This window comes from Eretmochelys imbricata, chromosome 5 (genome assembly GCF_965152235.1).
Source record: "Eretmochelys imbricata isolate rEreImb1 chromosome 5, rEreImb1.hap1, whole genome shotgun sequence".
NCBI lineage: Eukaryota > Metazoa > Chordata > Testudines > Cheloniidae > Eretmochelys > Eretmochelys imbricata.
Window position 1 is genome coordinate 111,504,845 of NC_135576.1, and position 19,863 is coordinate 111,524,707.

General features: G+C 41.5%; 1 protein-coding gene across 4 annotated transcripts; it reads right to left on the bottom strand.

The window, feature by feature from the left end:
- Nucleotides 1–218: 218 nt before the first annotated feature.
- PLIN2 (perilipin 2) lies at nt 219–19,292 on the bottom strand. 4 transcript variants are annotated; one of them, XM_077817694.1, is made up of 10 exons: nt 19,089–19,291; nt 14,279–14,335; nt 14,002–14,197; nt 13,159–13,241; nt 11,344–11,629; nt 10,829–11,013; nt 10,113–10,250; nt 8,094–8,384; nt 1,440–1,581; nt 219–1,269 (listed from the first exon to the last, which is right to left on the bottom strand). In XM_077817694.1, the coding sequence occupies exons 2-9, from the start codon at nt 14,306–14,308 to the stop codon at nt 1,447–1,449; spliced, it is 1,344 nt and encodes a 447-aa protein (XP_077673820.1). In that variant the 5' UTR covers nt 14,309–14,335; nt 19,089–19,291; the 3' UTR covers nt 219–1,269; nt 1,440–1,446. The 4 variants fall into 4 exon arrangements, with proteins under 4 accessions (XP_077673820.1, XP_077673819.1, XP_077673821.1 ...); XM_077817693.1 differs by having other exon boundaries at nt 219–1,581; nt 19,089–19,290; XM_077817695.1 differs by lacking the exon at nt 19,089–19,291 and adding an exon at nt 16,645–16,870 and having other exon boundaries at nt 219–1,581.
- Nucleotides 19,293–19,863: the final 571 nt, after the last annotated feature.

Here is a 19,863-nt window from a genome sequence, read left to right on the forward strand (position 1 = left end):
CCACAAATGGATATCTGTGAGCCCCAAAAGTGAGTCTATCCCTTGCCTGCATAGGGTCAGGTGCAACTCAGTGTGTGTGACTATTTGTGAATAAGAAGCCCATCTGGTCCTTTTAAAATGCATTCTTTCCCCTGCTTCAAATCATCAAAATGAGAGCTCTTTAGGTAGGAATTAAGTACAGGAGACAACAAAGAAGAGAAGTCCAACCACACCAACTCTAAGATTTATAGCTCAAACTTTATTTCAAGGCATCTCAGTGACTAGACTTCAAAGCTTTCACAAAAATCAGATAGTACATTATGATAGAGTAGGGGTGTCAACCTCATTCTATAGCGAGAACCTAATCAGGATCTGTGGGCCTGGTCTACAAAATTAGCACCATTTCAAACCCACAAATCCACAATGGCTTCCCAGTGATGACAGTAGGATTTTTGCACAAAGAATAAGAGTAGAACATGATCTATAGATAACAACATAACACTGGGTCTGATCCTGCAGCATTCCTCGCATACTCCAAAACTCCCACTGAAGTCAATGGTGCATGCAAGAAGTGCAGTATCAGGCCATTAAGTTATTAAAGTTAATTGCTCTATTTGGTTACTCAGCGCAAAAAAAAAAAAAATGGTGTGGGTCTAAGTTACTATTACCACAGTTTCTCCTTTGGTTCAGTTTCTCCTCTTTCTGTTTGTCTTTTGCCCATAATTATTTGTATGTCTCCTCCATACTTCTTTGTTTTCTCCTTTTCTCTTTCCTTTTTCTCCCTTTGTGTTCTCTGCCTTCTTATTTGCTTTTTTCTGCACTTGGCCCCATATTTGGGCTCTTCTAACCCCAACTCCCATTCTTAGACTCCCCCCAGCAGCAGAAGTACTTACAACATGGAAGGGAGGCAGTGGGAAATGAAGTTCTTTCATTATAAACACTTCTTACAAAGGACACTGTTTCAAGCTCTTTAGACACAGAGTCTCACCAAAACTGACTAGGATCCCATGATCAAGCCTGTAGTCCTTTCCAGCAGCAAAGAGGTAGATGCAGAAGTGCTTTACACATAGACTAAAAAGGGAAATTTTTATCAGCAAATCCTAGTCAGTTTCCTTTTTGCTGACAGCCCTTTGTGCAGTGCTGGAGTGCTGTTTTGGCTGTTGCTGACAGCAAACCAAATAGCAGTGCAGTTTTAAATGGATGTGTACACCAGTCAGTACGATTGGGCCATAGGAGGCCTGAAGGATGGAATTTTGACACCAATGTTATAGCGTTACATTAAATGCAGTCCTTAAAAAAAAAAAAGAGAGAGAGATGCAAATCAGAATTTCAATGTAACTAAGTGAAACAAAATTGATCCAAAAACTGTACGCTTCAAGAGCTAGATAGATTTCTTTTTAAAAAGCAGAAATATAAGTTAACATGGCAAAAAAAAAAACATCAAGAGAACAGTTTTGTGCCTGATATTTATTCAGCTCTTGGTTCCATGGTGATAGGGCCATTTGTGCGTGAAAAATCTTGCTGGTCTTCCTCATCCAAACCCAAAATGTCTGGAATATCATCAGAGTCTGAAGACAAGTCTGTGATAGTGAAATCTGGCACCTGCAGAAGAAGAAATCCAAATAAATGTGAAGGTTAAAAAAAAAAAAAAAAAGAGCTGAACACTCAGGACTCCAACTGAAGTCAACCAGGGCTGCAGGTGTTCAGTACCTCAAAAATCAGGCCCACAGTACTAAACAAATCAAACAAACATTCTCAGTCTTATTTTAGATAGAGTGACAGAAACATCTTAAGCAATATAAATTAGTGTATTAATAGATACATTCTTATAAGAAAGGTGGAACAGAACTGCACTCAACACAGAACATTTCATAAATATTTTGGGATGGTACGTTAAGAAGGTTTTCTAATAAGATTGGTCTGTTGCAAAGACTTAGTGTATATTATATCTCACATCAATTTAGAGGTGTTATATATCTTTGCTATATCATCTTTATCTTCAGTCCACTTCAAAACTTCAGAGGGGAATGAGGGACTGAGAAAAAATTAATGGAGAGCCTGGTTATTCACAGAACAGATACAGCACAGGTGATATCAACATAAGCTCTTCTACGCCGCACTCAATTGAGGCAGTAGCCTCAATCTTGTTCTGAAGAAATCATATGGGGAAGTGATGCAATGAGCTGTAGCTCACGAAAGCTTATGCTCAAATAAATTTGTTAGTCTCTAAAAGGTGCCACAAGTACTCCTTTTCTTTTTGCAAATACAGACTAACACGGCTGCTACTTTGAAACCTGTCATTAATCCCACTGACTCCAAATGGCAGCAAGAATGAGGCTCCATCCCCCTAGTGGCAGAAATTGCTCTGCACCCTGCTGCATAAAACATCCACATAGTAAGAAAGACTCCACCTAGTAACACACTTAAAATAACTCAGTATACTTTTCAGAGTAACAGCCGTGTTAGTCTGTATTCGCAAAAAGAAAAGGAGTACTTGTGGCACCTTAGAGACTAACCAATTTATTTGAGCATGAGCTTCCGTGAGCTACAGCTCACTTCATCGGATGCAGTGAGCTGTAGCTCACGAAAGCTCATGCTCAAATAAATTGGTTAGTCTCTAAGGTGCCACAAGTCCTCCTTTTCTTTCAGTATACTTTCAGGATCTGTACATAGCATTCCTTGCCACACTAGTAACGAACTAGGAAGTCTAAAACAATGTAACCAAGATATCAAGAGCCAAATTTGGAGGTGAATGGTAAATTAGGCTATGTCTACACTGTACTTTTGTCAGTAAATTTTTTGTCGGTCAGGGGTTTGAAAAAACCACACCCCCACTGACAAAGGTTTTCCTGACGAAAAGCGCCAGCGTGGACAGCACTTTGTCTGTGGGAGACGCTCTCTCACCCAAAGCTATTACCCCTCATTGGAAGTGGTTTTATTTTGTTGGTAGAAGAGCTCTCTCCCGCCGACAAAGAGGGGCTACCTGGAGTACCTTACAGCTGTAGTAGTACAACTGTGCTGCGGTAAGGTGTGCAGGGTACACATAGCCTTAGACTTACACTAAACTTCTGCAGAACTACTTCTACCCCCTGTATGCATATTTAAGGGAGTCTACATTGGAGTCAGTCATTTTACACCTTCTCCAGCCACCTTGTCAAGTTACTTGGACTTAAACTCCTTTAGATGTTAGAAGAATGGACGCAAGTAGCTCTAAGAGACTCTAAATTAGGCCCTATTAACATTAGCGATTCCAGCTGCAAACCCTGTATAAATGCACTATGTCAGCCTACAACAGGACTTTTACAGTTTAAGAACACCTTTTAAAACACTTCTTTGCATTTTTTTAAATGCACAGGTCACACAGCGGAGTTTCATGATCAGTTGAATTTATCTTTATTTTCAATCTGCTAAGTTGCACCAGTGGAGTACATATTTAAAAATTTATGAAAACCTGCATGTAGATCAATGCAAAAGCCCCTAATGTAAGAGTCTCTAATTTCTACATCACCTCTGTATTTGCCCTTATAGTTTCATATTTGATGGGGAATGGGAGAACACGTAACCCTCATTTTTCTTGTGATCATGACCAAAAAAAGCCAGGTAAAAACTTCTCTTGCATCCCTTCCCCCTCCATCTACACTAGTTACATTCTCTATTAAGTTACTTTAGTCCATAAAAAGTTAAACTACACTCCAGTATATGTGCTTTTAGCCACTGTCTTATCAGAATTTGTATTTTGTAACTTTAGTAAGAAAAATATGGGGCGCTATTAAGAGACTTTTGAAACAGAACTACATACAATCAGCACAGAAAAGCAGTTCCTTACTTTACAGTTTTAGCACATGGATTCAGCCTTTATTTGCATGCATCTAAGACTGAAAACTTCAAAAAACAAGTTTCAATCTTCATGTACAAAAATAATAAATTCAGAATGTTAAATATTGATATCTAGAGTATTCACAATGCTACTGCCCAATTGTTAAAATACCAAGCACTGCACTGCCTGAGTGTAACACTTTACTAAGAAAGCAATCAGCAAAATTCATTGATAATCGCAGGTTAGAATATTGGTCCTCAGTTTTGTGGATGAGACTTTTGCAATTTTTTCCACCTCATGTAGAAAAAAAAGTTTTGTAAGCAGCATTCAATCAATGCATTAGGGAGCATGAGAGTCCTGGTGTAGTCAGTAATAATATTACAGAGAGCACCAACATATGTTTTATTAAGATAGAGACAGCTTCATTTTTCATAGCTTGGAACACATTCTACTCTCAGCTAGTTCTGTGCAACTCCAATAGAGCAGACTGTTACTGATGGAAACAAGGCTCTTTGTTCTGAAGAGCGCTGTGTAAAGTAACAATAGATATTTTGTAAGATTATTCAAGTACAGATTCTGGCACTTAACTTCCTCAGGTTAAGTATTCACATTTGGGGTAGAAAAGCATTGCAGCATACAAGTGTTTTCTAGAACATTAAATGGTTATTCTAAGCCAAAAACTGAAACAGGAAAAGTAACTAGTATCTAAAAGCAGGTGTAGAGTCAGTCAGGCCTATCTTTATGTTAAAGATCTTACATTACAACTAAGCGAGGCGTAACTTTACAAATTGTTACTGTTCTAACCCTTTGTTTTAGAGGTCAGTGCACTTGTTTATAAGTCAGTACATTTAAAACTTTCGTAGCTTACAAATGATTGTCATGGTGTAGGAAAGGAGGCAAAGTGGACTACAGAAATCAATAGCTGAGACGTATGGTAGTTTGGCTTTTTGTTTTCCTCTACCAACATCTAGAAGATTATCTGATTGTTTGAGATGGGCTAAAACACTATTTAGTATGAGAAAAATCAAAGTGTCACTGAAATCACACCATTCCAGCAAGTCATTATGCAATGTATCAAACCCACTGCCTTTAAAAAAAAGTTTAAATCTCATGTTTATTCTCAGGCTGACGGTAGAGTGGAGAGTTTTTATAAAGTGTAGCTGAGCTGTTCATTATGCAAGCATGGTGAGAAAAGTTTAGAGTCAGACATTAATGTGAACAGCTTCTGCCCTTACCAAGGCTTTAAGGGTTCACCAATTCTCCCCAGTGGGCATTTGTGAGGCTTTTAGCCTCTAGCTTCAAACTAGACCCATAGAAAATGTGATACAATGTTATTTAGTTCAGAATGGTTTGGCAGGCAAATATGGATACAGTCAAACCCTAGAACAGCCTACAGATGCACCTATGCTAAATGTTGTAATTTAGCACTGGAGCTAGCAAACAGGAGCTTAGGCACAACCAACTTAGTACATGGAGCAGGAGCTGCTTTGGGAACATTCTTATACCCATGGCTGCTGTGTCGCAAGGAAAGAGCTGAATCAGTTAACTGATCACAACTAATGGGCATTCATGAATCACACTGCTCCCCTTCACCTTCTTGGAAAGAGGTCAGTGCAGAAAGTCACCCAAATGCTTTTGCTCAGTTTTATAGATCAGGAGACTGGCTGACCAGGACTGCTCAAGATCTCCACTCCCAGGGACCCACCAGTCTCAAACAGCTGACATTTGGAAATTCAATCCTGAATCTCTCAGTCTACCTGAGAGTAGCAGTAGAGGGAAGACCAAGACTGTGTGTGTGCTCAGACTGGGAGAACTGACAGCATCATGCTTTCACAGGCACCCATTTGTATGGAGTCTAGCACAGAGGTAGTCTATTTTTGTCAAAGGCCAAATGTATTGAAGGTATAGTCAAGGTCCAGACTACAGAAAAAACTTTTCACACTGCAACAATAATAGTAAGTAAATACAATTTTGCAGTCTGTTCAACAGTGTCTGGTGGTGTGGATTTGGCCCACTGTCTAAATGACGATCCCTGGTCTAGCACTACAACTCATTTGTCCTTGCTACTGTAGCAGCAAGTACTTTTACTAACAGTACTCTTCAAACAACTCAGTTCAACTGATCATGAAACTCTGCTGTGTGACCTGTGCATTTAAAAAAAATGCAAAGAAGTGTTTTAAAAGGTGTTCTTAAACTGTCCATTTACCATGGAGAAAGTTTAGGGCCAATTCAGAGATCTAAGCAGCTGTAGATTTTCTACACCTTCTTCCAAGTCCCTTCAGCAAGTAAGGCACACAGACAGACTTGCTCATTCATGGTGTGCTACACTTCCTTATATATCCTCTGAATTCATCTCAATCTAAGTTGTGTGTAATTTATTGCCAAAAGGCACTATGACTCCTACTTTAATTTACATCCTCCTGTTAGGCTTTTCCTCCTGCACCTTTTCGGTCCCTCAATATGTAAGTTATACTAGCTTGGGAGTGCCTTAGTTTGAATTAGGACTTTGTCCTCCAGTGATAATTATGGAGGGAGAATGCAGGATGTTGTCTGAGCTATTAACAATTGTTCCAGTATCCACAGTCCTACTTAGATTTGTAAAACGAAACTACACCCCCCCCGAAAAAGATTAACCTGTATTTTACCTTCTGAAATCTCTAAAGGGAACAGCAGAAAAAAATCTCACCCACCCACACTTAGTTGTGCCAATATGGAGAGCCCAGAGGCTGAACAGGTTAGCCCAAGCTTGACCTAGGGTAGAACAATTAACTAGGGTCCATTAGTACTGGATCCGAAGTTTTTTTTTTTAAATTACATTTCTCTCCAGAGTGTACAATATGCAGCACATGTAGTAAGCAAATTAAAATAGTGTGATTAAGTTTCAGATCTTTGTAGTTTCAAACGCATGTTTGTTTTTAATCACAGCCATCTATTTTCAGTTCTGATTTTTCCAATGAAGAGTATTTGGCAGTCCTCCTACAGCCAAATGCAGTAGGAATTAGAAGTCACATGCAAGAATGCCCATACTGCAAGCAGGACAAACAGCTGTCCAGGCCATCCTGCACAGACCACCTCCTTTAACATTACTGAGCAGCCATTTCTGCAGTTCAAGTTCTCTCTCTAAAGGCAGACAATACACACAGACAAGCTGGAATAAAGCTAAGAGGGAGTGAAAGGGTGGATGGGGATTCAGGGGTAGGAAACAAATGCAGCAGCAACATCTGACCCATCTCTATGTGTAATGAATCTGATGTGGGTTAGTAACCAGTAGTTTATATCTACTTTTTTTGCATTTCAAGCCTGCCTTCTCCTGGACCCAATTCAATAAGTGCTATAATGCTTGTTTTTACACCATTCAAATGAGACAGACTTTGGCTGCTGAAGCATTTATTACTGAACATACAGAATGAATTACAAAAAAAGTGAAAAGGCACTACAAAGACACGTGAAACTAGGCACCCTGGTACAAACGTGTTCATATTCCATACTGCAGATTTAATTCTCAGTACTGGTTTTAGTTGACTTATTGTGTAGTTAAAAAGGATTTTTTTTTTTTAGAAAGATTTGAAAAAAATAAGGGCAATGAAAACTCATGGCATTTAAATAACTCTGGCTGAACAAGTTAGAGTCCTTACTTGAAAGCAAAGTGGCAGATTCACAAAAGCATAATGCCTTAATATGAGCTGTCCAATGAAGTGATTAAGACAATCGTACAGTCTGTAAAAGCAACACAGTGGAAGTTTGAAGTTCTTGCTGAGCTGCAGGGCTTTTAAATGGAGCGCTAAACGAGATCATACTACTTCTCTATTTTTCCTGCACAGATCACCTGACTAGTCAAAGTATTTGGTTGCAATGAGTTCCATTTAAGGTCATGATATTGGACACTTTAGCTGTCCGACAAGAAGCTTCTTAACCAGTAATAAGGTGAACCACTGCTGTAAGCTCCTGAAGTGTCAAGCCTCAAGGCACTTGGTGCTTGTCATTATTTCCAGAGGCACTTAGACAGGACAGCAAAATAATTTTCTAATGAAAGAGTTCCTCTTAGGTTAGAAAGGACACATTCAGATCTTTAGGCCTCCACCATCCCTACATTGTGGATATTTTCCCCTATAGCTGTCAGGTGATAGCTACAGTAGTTAAGTCACCTTGATAGCTCAGACTGCAGAGTATGTGTGCGCTATGCAATTTAATCTGTGCTGTGTTCAGGCTGTTTGTTGTCCTGGCTGGCAATTTTCTCCCCTTCACCCTTGTGCTCAGCATGCTGAGACCCAGCCAGTTGTGGGTAAAAGGGACCTACCAGCCAATTGAGTGGTGTGTTGTTAACAAGATAATCCATCACATCATCCAGAGACTCCTTCATTTTCTTCAGCTGTCCTTTGCTAGTGGTGAGAATATTATCTGATACTTCGTGGAAAGATGAAGCAGAGTGGAAGTTCCTATAGACGTCTCCTGCCATTGCCCCAACATGATGGACTTGGTCCTGAATGTTCTGCGGCAACCCCTGTATGCTTGACACCAGGGTGAGGCAAGTGGTCTGAAGCTGCTGAGTCAGGCTCCGTGCAATAGCTAGTGTGCGTGACTCAATGTGCTGAAAACAAAGCATAATAGCATTTTAGAGTTAAGCACTTCATTGACCAGAGAGTTGGTTGCTGCAGCAACCCTACCATTGCTGAAAGCTCATCTCCCCTTCATTCCATGGTGTGGAGAATTGAAGCTGTGGCAGATGAGAGCAGGGCCTTCATTTCATAGCCCTGGTCTATACCCTGCGGGGTGGGGGTGTCAACCTAAGATATACATAAAATAGTGTAGCTGAAGTCGACATCTTAGGTTGACTTACTGGCCATGAGGATGGTGGCAAGTAGACCACTGACACTCCCCCATTGACTCCACTTCCACCTCTTACAAGCTGGAGTTCTGGAGTCAGCAGGGAGCGTGTTCTGGATTGATTTAACGTGTCTAGACAAGATGCGATAAATTGATCCCCAACAGATGGATCACTACCCACCAATCTGGCGGTTAGCGATGACCTGCTCTTAGAAAGAAACTATTAAGCTGTTGGCTTGAAGGAGTTTACTAGGGTCCTTGCTTTTGGAAACAGGTCCGACAGATCTAGGATACATGAACCCTTGAAGGCTGCAAGTCTCTGAAGTGCACTACATGTCACATATAGAAACTGTCTGGCTGTTTGTCTCACTAAAACAAAGTGAATTACTGAGCTTGTACTACAGTACAGTTAGCTGAAACAAAGTTAATGCTTCCAGCTTAAAGTTTCAAGCACTTAATTGATTAGCTGAATTTAAAATACTCTCTCATATTACATTTGTGCAGTTATCAGGACTGGTTGCCAAGAGGCTTGGGAGGAAAGGGAATAGTCTAGCAGGGTGGGGAGAAGAAAAAGAGGATTGGAAAATTGCATTGTCAGTCCCACCCAAGTTGTTCTAGCTTATCTTTGGAAAAATCAGATGAGAAGAAGATGTCCAGGACAAATATGAGTGCCTGACTAGGTGTGGGAGAGCAAGTCATCAATAGCTTGTCCCCTAGACTCACAGGCTCAAACCATTGCTATCTGGACAGTAGGTCATAGCAGCTGACTACAGAGATCAAAAGGCTATTTTTTTTTTTAAAAAAGCCACACTAAAAATGAGGCTGCAATAAGTATGCTCAAAAAGAAAAAAAGGAGTACTTGTGGCACCTTTAGAGACTAACCAATTTGAGCATAAGCTTTCGTGAGCTACGGCTCACTTCATTGGATGAAGTGAGCCGTAGCTCACGAAAGCTTATGCTCAAATAAATTGGTTAGTCTCTAAAGGTGCCACAAGTCCTCCTTTTTTCTTTTTGAGCATACAGACTAATATGGCTGTTACTCTGAAACAAGTATGCTGAAGCTTGACTGCTAAAATTATAGCAGCATTTGGAGAATGTAGAAGATGGCACCCAGTTACTACATTAGGCCATTACTGCAATGTTGTTCAGGGTTCTTCTAGGAAAGATCTGCATCTAGTTAAACTAAAATTGGTTATTGAAATGAACTCAGTAGGTGTAGCCATTAGCTTGCATCACTAATTATGCCTGGCGCCAATAATGACTACTTAAGCTGGCCACCATATAGCTGAATTTAATTTTGCAGAGCAATTATGGAGGGAGCGGGGCCCTGCAGTGGAGAAAGGGAGAGTCACCATTCAGGTTCTTCATGCTTGTGGTGCATCTTAGCAGCATAGGAGGTTTCATGAATAATTTTGAAAACACAAGGACCAAAAGTTACTTGTATGTATATACTTTGCAATATGTAATTTACACTCTTGGTACATTTACTTACCTCAGCGATGTGAGATTCATCATCGCCATCATTTTGGCCTGTGTTTTTCTTCCATTCTACCCAGGACTGATATAGCATTTCCTGGGCATCATGAAGTTTCTGGTTGGCACTATTCATGTTCTTTCTTGTGTACTCAATCTAGAAAACAACCAATGAGGTAGTGAAGCAAGGATCCCAAACACAGTTTAGGGTGATTATAAATGTTCTCTAGCCTGCCCACTTTTTGCAAAAACTCATTTCAAGAGACAGTTTTGTTGGTGAAAGGACATTAAGATGGGGGGGAAGGGGGGGAGGAGAAAGAAGGAGGGGGCAGGAGAAAAAAATCTGCCTTCTCTTGTTTTCTAGTAGAATCATGTACAGGTCTTAGTTAGAGTAGGATTCTTTAAGTCTTGCTATGATACTAATGGAATGGAGTAGGATTCTTGAATAGAGCTGCAAGACATTCACTTCAGGGTCTAAACTGGTATTAAGTAAATTTTCTATTAGTCTTGCAAAAGAGATGCAATTTTATTTTGGGAGTTGAGACTGAATCAGTTTTAGTGTAAGATGAGAACTTCAAAGATAATAGGTGTGTTCTGTACCATTAAGAACCTTTGATTTAAATATTGAAACAATTTTGGTTAAGTTATCCATGTTTCTTTGGCAAACCAGCTCTAAGACAAAAAGACTACCAAGAGTTTTTTATTTACACCCCAAATCAGAATTCTTAAACTTACCAAACTGACAGTGTAATCGAGGTGTGAAATGGTCTCTTGGCTTTTGTGCCTAGCATCTCTAATCCTGATTAAGGCCTGTTGGTAGGCACGGGTGCGGACCTTTGAGGACAAGGATCCGAGTCTAATGTAGTAGCTTGGCTTTTGAATTCCAACTTCAAATCCTTCAACCTTTGTAACTTCTTTTGCTAGAGAGAGAGAAAAAAGGTTATTTTAGTCAGACTTAAAGAATTAGGTTAGCAGTCCAACCTCTGAAGGATTACACAGCAGTCCAATATATATCTGGATAGGGCAAACAAAAAACCCTACCCCTTCATCCTGAATAAGCCACTTTCCTTCATGTGCCTTCCCTGCTGACAAGAAGGCATCATGGTTGGCATGGTGAAGGGCCATGTCTGAAACTAGTGTCAATACAGTGCCACTCCATTCAACTAGTAGGGTTGTCAAGTGACACCACTTGTCTCTCCCCCACTCCCAATCCCCATCCCCAGTTGGGGTCTCATCTCAATTAGTCTTACCTAGCTCCTCTTCAGTAAGTGGAAGATAATGGTCTACAAGAGTCTCCGACCTGCTGAGTGCGCTATCCACCCCACTGCTCACCATCTGCACCACACGGCTTCCCAGTACAGTGTTAATGCTGCCATTGACAACTGACTTAGTCATTTCCACACTATCATGCACAGCTTCTTTAGTCTTGTCCATGACTCCAGTAATTGTGTGGGCAACAGTATCCCTGGCACCAGTCACAGTGATTGTTACAGCCTCTCTTGCACCAACAACTACATCCTTGGCATTGGCAACCACCTGCAAGGAAGAGAGGCAGACTCCTCATTTAATAGTGGGGAGGTATTTAAGTTCTGGATTTACACACACCCACACTTTCCAAAAGTAGAGACAACTAGTTTCAGGATTCTTTAAGAAGCATTCACTACAATGATAGAAATTTGACTGTCATAGCAAGCCAAAAGCTACAGCTACTCAATCAGCATTAGAGGAGGCATTTCTACCACAAAGTGAATTTGTAATTTACACTGATGCAAGCCTAGAAAGAGTAGGATAGGAAAAAATAAAAGTTTTGGGTGCCTAACCTGCAACTCTTTAGAGGGACCAAGTATTAATGCCCTAGTTCTGATCAAGAGAGTCTGTTGGGTTAGGAAGATTTGTTCTTCCTACAGTGGATTTTACCATACCAGGTCATAATTGGGCTATTTATACTAAATAGTCATAGATGTTTGAGTCTCTCTCCATATCTAGCCAACCTTCCAGGTAGTACTGAAGCATCACTACTGAAAGTAACCCAAGTATCACAATAGACAGGAACCCAGCTATGTGGTCCATTTGGTTGCACCATGTAGGAGACTACTTGATGAGAGGTTCCCTAATCCCCCAAACCAAACACCTATAAACCCCTGCAAAGAAGCTTCCAACTACTCTAAGGACAGTAGCAATATGAAGGGAGGGCCAGGAGATGAGCTTTATTAGTTAGAAGACCTTGAAAGACTTCAGGCTAGAAGGCAGCAGTGTTAAGTGTCTTACAAGAGAAATTTTTAGAAAGACTTTGCAATGAAAATTTGAAAACTGAGCTCAGTCACAAGCAATATTCTTCCATTGTACTTGCAATGTAGGAAAGCAGATCTTCCTACTTTGCAGTATGCTGAGCCACTGGGAAGTAGGTTAGATTAAGGTCTTGGAGCACTGACTGTCTTCCTGTGTGTTGGACAGCACCGAGCACAATGGGGTCCTCATCCTAAATGGGACCCTTGGGCACTACAGCAATACATAGATAAGTTATAAATTCACTACTTAGTTTTCCTTTCCACCCAAATGGATAGTGAAAGCTATAAAACTTTCATTTCATAGTTCTCCAGTTAGCTCATTTTTAAGTTATATAAACATTTTCTATGAAGTGATTAAGTCATTTTAATGCAAGTTTAATATGGAAACTTTCTACTTCAATTACATAAGCCATTTCTAGAGTGCTTAGCTATCTGAAGTATTGCAAAAACATTAACCCTTATATTGCTCTGGCAAACCAGGGAAGTATTATCCCTATTTAAATGTGGGGAGAGGGAAACATATTGAGGGTCTGAATCACAATAGTGCCAGACAGCCATTGACTTCAGTTGGAGTTCTGGATACTCACACCTGGGGGTGGGAGGAAGAGAAGGCCCTAAGTGACTCCAAAGGCCATAGGGTGTCTGGGACAAACCCAGGGTTAGAACAAAAGTTCCAAATTTTCAACATTTGCTCTGCTCCCAGCCTTGCTACATCAGTAATTACTGAATCTCTCTGGTTATCCCACTTAGGGATTTAAATGCAGTAATTGAATCTACCTTGTCAGTTGGTTGATATAGGATAGGCAGCTTCTCTTCAATTTTGTCCAGTCCTATGCATGCATAGCTGTTGGCAACTGCAACTAGAGAAGAAGTTTCAAGAATGATTAAGTTGCCCTTGTGATGTTAAAATAAAAACCCACAAAGCTAAAGGTTAACATTTGTTGAAAACAGGAAGCCCAATCCAAACAAGTAACATTTTGTTTAGTTTCTTCCTTAAAAGAAAAAAGAGAAAATGTTTATGCAGCTTAATTCTACAAAAGCTTTCAAGCACTTTGCAAGTGCAAAAAACAATTGACATCTTTTTCAAGGAAGTGACCTTGAGAACAGACTGATGAAATGTCTGGCCATTTGCCAATTCATAAGAACAGGCTCTGAGCTAAACCCAGAGCAAGCAGCCATGAAACAGTTGCCAAATTTGTAACTGCAAGTTATACTCAGAAGTAGGTGAAAGGGAAGTATGATGCAGAGCTAAAAACTGAACGGTTGACAGAAGTTCATTGCTTGAGTAAGAAGCCTCTTGCTCAAGCAATCATCTTAGAAATCAATGTTAGTTAGGAACAAGTCATTAGAGGTTCACTCTTAGGAGATCTAGAGCTCACTTAACTTCAGACTTTGTTTATAAGAGCTCATTTAATTAGTTGCTCATGGCTTATTGCACAAAGCAAGGTAACAGTTTTCCTGCTGTCATGGACTTGTTACAAGTAGGTTTAACCTCACATAGTGCCCCCAGATTCTTTTCTGCACCCTCCCCTGCTCCCCCACCCCCAAAGCCTATATATTTATATAGGAACTCAATGGAATAATTGAGCATAAATGCACAGAAAAGTAGTCATGCCTTACTTTGTGGCTCCAGCTTCTGGATGATAGGCATAGCATTTGTCATGGCCACTGCAGTGATGGTCTTCACTCCTTTCTCAGCTATCTCACAGACTGATTTCAGATAGGGATGGTTATCTTTTGTGTTGACATAAGCAGAGGACACCATGTCATAGGTGGAACTCACCAAGGGAAGGTTGACAACCCTGGCTACCACATTCTGTGTAAACAGAGAGAAGGTTAAACTCACATCCTTCTTGGCTACATAACAAAGACTGACTAATCATCAACTCATACATACCTGTTGAGAGTCAGCTGCTACTAATGCCATTTTTTTAGGTCTTGAATCTTGTAGATTCTACAAGAATAAAATAATCCAAATTAAAAATTCATTAAGTCCCCAGTAGCCATACCACCATTCCACTTTAATGATCTAGGCTGGAGTTCCTTCCCTTCTGGAGAAAAAAGCAGTTATTCTTAAGAAAGGCACCTAAAAAGTCTTTTGAATACTTGAGAGTGTACCATCCCCTTCATGAGAAGGCTCCAGACCGTGTGAGCTGTAATGAATTAGAGCTTATACTGTAATAATTTACATAGCTAAAGCTTAGTTTCTCTGCTACATTCACTAGTTCAGTAATAGATACAAAACTAAACAGGATGGTCAACTAAATAGTTTGAGAGGTTTGTAACACAAATTTTTCACTGATTACTTCATTATTTGACAGCACTATGTTTCTAATCTAGGTTACCCCTGTTTGGATGCATCTTCCACATAGCAATAGAAAAATACTGAAGAGCTAAAAATTGTGATTGTAGGTGGGAGGACCCAGGGTTTTACAGCTACTTTTAACTAATATTTCAAAATGGACTAGATTTTAAGGTGGTCAACGCAGAGGAGAATCTTGGGGAAAAAAGTTAGAATTGATGGATCTAAGAATCCCAAATCCTGCAGACACTTGCACATTTGTCACTTTAAGCACACAAGTTACTTGTGTATTGTTGTTAGTGAGATTAAGGTAAATGTGTTTTTGCAGGATCAGATTCTAGTGGACATATTGCTGTACAAGAGGTAGTGTCATTGCACCTCCTACAAAGGATTTAAAATGTAGCAGCATAAACAAATTCATAGAGTGGTGTTGTCTTTATAGCTGGCATCTGTATTGGATTCCTTCCCCACCTGCACCGAAATGGCAGAGGGTTTCGGCCTGTCGCTCCTAAGAAACAGACTGTAGATCATTTAGGATTGGGCTATCTGTGCCAAGGTCACTTATCCCATATACAGGGTAGGATTTCCCCACTGCAGAGAAAACCCTGAATTAGTACTGGCAGGGTAAATGTTTATTGCCAAATCACATTGGGTTGGAAGAGAAGCAGCTGTCACACGAAGACTCATCCATCTCGATTCTCCACAGATGGACTTCTGTAGGGCCAGGGAGATAGTATGGCAGTCCTCCCATACAACTCCCCTAAATCTGCCAGGTTTTCATCCCTTTCTCTGGGAATATAGAGGGAGTAGATAATTCAGTTAGGACTGGATATACTAGTACTCCTGAACGATCCATCATGGTGTACTTCCATAGTGTCAAGAGACGTGACAGAAGACACAAGAACAAGTGTTCTTTATTTGTTAGAGTCAAACATGACTGTGCCTTTTTAAGGGTCTGTTCGTTCTCACGAGACCCGTGTATCTCAGGACATTAGGACGCCACCATATAGTCCACAAAAGAACTATAAAAAAAAACACACCACACACACCACACTGTGTGTGAATTGGTTTGTCAGGAGCTCCTGACAAACAGTTCCATGTTTACGAACACTGGTGCACATTACAGTAGTCAACATTAGAGTGCCTGTCAGATCAATGGTCCATCTAGCCCAGTATCCTGCCTTCTGACAGTGGCCACAGCAGGAAGACCCACAGGGAATGACCATGCACAGCTGCCTTTTGTAACCCCCCCCCCCATGTAGTAATAAGATCAGCTACCATTTGTATGCAGAACCCATGTGGCATGCAGCTGATTATTATTAAGGACTACAAATGGACAGGTGCAAAAAACACCATACACACACAAACTTAGTATAAAGAGTATTAAAGCTTACAGGATAGATTCCACATCAGCAGACAATAAAATACTGTAGTCATGTAAAATGTTATTAAGTTCCTTTATAGACTATATCAGGGTGGATAAAAATAACTGATTAACAAAAAAAACTGTTTGATTTAAATCAGATTTTTTTTATAAAAATGCTTTTTTGAGGAAAGCTATCTAAAGAGAATTTTTATTAAGATATATCTTTGAGCTATGTAGTCTCATCATGGAATAGGGATTGTAAATTCCAATTCTATAGGAGACATATTCATGTAATATTTAAATAAAAGTTTTGTAAATAAGTTCCAATAGTTCATGGGACTCAATCTTATGCAGCCCCAGGGACTTCTGTACAGATTATTAAGGTTAATCTTTCTATCTACCCAATGGGTCTCAGGGCTCAGTCTAGAAGATACTGTTGGAGATGCTTAGTTTTGCAGTTCTCAAACTGTGGATTTGTATCTCCAGAGAGAACATGCGTGTTAACAGCAAAAATGTTAACTATACAGAAATGAGAAAACAGATCTCAACCCTATTGTCCCTCTCCAAATTTGTGTACACAGAGTCAATCCCTTACCTCTCTAAAAGGTGCAAAGTTTCAAAAAGTTCAGTGAATAGAAGATTGAGGGCAGAATAGATCTGGACAAGGAGAAGTCTGGAGGTAAATGTGAGAAGGGAGGGACAGGCAGCAGAAACAAGAGTGAAACTGTTGGAGCAGCACATTGGAGAAGTCTTGAGGTCTTTTTGAGTGTAGCCTTCATTGATTTGCTATCTACCATACCGTTCTCTCACTAGAAGGGAAAACCCTACAATGGCAGCAGGCTGTAAAAAAAAAAAAAAAAAAGAGAGACCCAGTGTGGGAATAAGAACCATTCAAGAAATAGGCCTGTTGATGTTTTAAAGAAAGTCACACCAGTGAACTGGTGGAAGTTACTTAAGCACTTGGATTCAGAGACTGTTGCAGCAATAATCTCACTTTTAACAGCAGTAGCTTCTTCTGCTGGAGTAGAAAGAATATTTTCTTCCTTTGGACTAATTCATTCCAAATTGAGAAATTGTTTGGGACCTGAAAAAGCAGGAAAGCTTTGTTTTTCTTTTCCAGATTATGAACAAACAGGAAAATAAAAGTGAAGATATGACAGAGTTAGCTCCAGAAGTAACTATTTTAAGTTTCTCAGGTTGACCTGGCTAACAGTTTTTTTAAAAAAAAAAAAAAACGCACACACCCCCCACACTAAATAGACTAATTCATTTAACTATTTTAGTTAATAAAAAACAAACCTGATTTAAAAAAAAAAACTTGAATGTTTAAATTCAAATGCTTGTTTTGTTAAAATATGTTTGCTATTGAAGAAAAAAATCCAGACTACATAATGTTGTTGTTTTAGTTAAATAAAACAATTTAAATGCCTGTCTGGTGATATTCTCCTCTTAATACATCATGGCAAGAAAATCTTCCAAATATTAATGATTAACCTGTTGAATTGGCAATAGTTCACCTCCCAATAAATTCATAAATATTTGCTTCAATTACCTTTGGTAAATGAAATAACCAAACAATCATTCCTTTTCTGATACAGCTGTAACACTAATCTGAAAAGTTTTTTAAATAAGTCACTTTTAAAATGTAGTGTGTACTTCTAAAAATGAAACCTACATCTGAGTTGTGAGGAACATGTATTAAGGTTATTGCAACAAACAAGAACACACTTCTGTAGAAATCCATGATTAAATTGAGTCTTCCTGACTAGTGATTTAAATCAAATCCACCCTGGACTATCTATATACACAGAACAACTGAAAAAACTTCACCACCTTTGGACTGCAAGGTACCGCAACACTGGGATGGGGTAGCAGCACCTAGCAAGGAGAAGAGCTATGCAAGTTTTAATATCTATGCAGATCAGACATGACCTTAGTTTTTAAGGGTCTTGTCCAAAAGACCCACACCACAGAGGGCATACTGAATTCCTTTCTCATGAAAAGGATTGAGTTTAGCCATTCCTGGCATGATTTTAACCTCTCATTCCAGGAGCTAATCCAATGCTTAAGCCATCTCCTGACCATAACTACTGCAGGTCCCAAAATATTTTAGAGTTCACTACAAGAATATAACCCCACAAGAACTCTACTGTATATTTTCAGCCACTTTTACAGTCCCTGCTAGTTAAAAGGGAATGTGGGTCTAACCAAAGGAAGCGCTTTTGCAAGATGTTTCTGTCAGACCCACATGTATGAAGACATACTTTAGAGACCGCTCAGACGGTTAGACAGGAAAATGAATAAGCAGACTGAGTCAGAAGTTTTGTTCCTACTTTCATAAAGAGGAACAGAAGCGAATGGCTTTCAACCGTCCAGCAAGGTGTCTAGAAACCCCCTTTCCACTCAATACACTGCGTGGACACAGGGATTGGTTCCTATCAGCTCGGTGTAAACTGCTGACAAACACCTGCCTATGGATGTCGTAACTGCAGCTTCTCAGTGACCCACTGGGCAGAAACTGGCCCAGCATCATGTGTGATGATAATAGCAGAGGGGCACCTGGTCACCTTCACAGGCTACTCCAACTGCAAGGACCACAGTCAACGGAGTTCTCCTGCTAGGGCCACCTGAATGAAGGAGGCGACACACACACACAACGTTAGGAGCGAAAGTTTTCTATACCTCATTAAAGCAACAACAAAACCCCCCTCTACCCCCAGGGAGACGGGCTTGAACAGCCTCGAGGGTGAGCGCAGGATGGAGGCGGAAAGGGGGAACCCCCCCAGATTAAGACAGCGGGACACCCCAGAAATGCAGCCCCACCCCTGTCCCCCCACGCTTTGCCCTAGCCCCCTGCAACCCTGCCCCGGGGCTGTCCGCAGCTGGGCTGGCGGCACGGGAGGGCGAGAGCCACGGCAGCGCCGGGCTAGCTCCGGGCAGGAAGCGGGGAGAGCCCGGGGGTTTAACCCGGCTCCGCAGCCGCTTCAAATGCGCCACCGCGGTCGGTGACGGGCTGCGGCCAAGGGCGGCTTCACTCACCCGGGCGCGGAGAGCGCTGCGGATCCGCCGCCAACGCCGGGCTTCCTGCGCCGAGAGACACCCCCTGCGCTAGCGCCAAGCCGCCCTGGAACCCCCCCCCGGCAGGCTCGCTCCCTCGCGCCTCCGACCGGCTCCCAGACGCTGCAGTGACCCAGGGCAGCCTACCCCGCCTATTTATGTAGAGCGGCTGCCTCGGGCCCGCTTTCTCCTCTCGCGAGATGGCGGCCTGTCACGGCTGCGGCGGCCTCCGCCTCCTCTCACGTGACTAGCTGCCGCTGGGCGGCGTGCGGGCGGGGAGGGGCGCTGCTCTGTGCGCTGCTGCGGCCCGGGGAGCCAGCGCTGGGGCCGGCCTGCCCGTGGCGGGGGACGCCCCGCTGCTGCCGGGCTGCCCGGGGCGCTGGCTGGTGCGGGGAGAGAAGCCAGCGCCCCCTTGCGGTCGTGCCGTTGTTTGCTTTGCAGTGGGGCGCCGGCGGCAAGAGAAGAGGGAGGCAGGCCGTCGTGAAGTGCTCTCCGTACGGGCACTGGCTGCCCGTGTCCCCCCCGCGCTGGCTGCTGTGTGTCTGTGCTACTTCCGAGTCATTATCGGCTCGAACACAAGCGAGGATGGAGAACGAAGAAGTGGGGGGTTTTTTACCCACGAAAGCTCATGCCCAAATAAATCTGTTGGTCTCTAAGGTGCCACTGGACTCCTCTGTTGGGTTTGTGGATATAGACGAACAGGGCTACCTCTCTGATACTTGATGCCAATTATCAGTTCGCATTCCCCTGTGGTCAG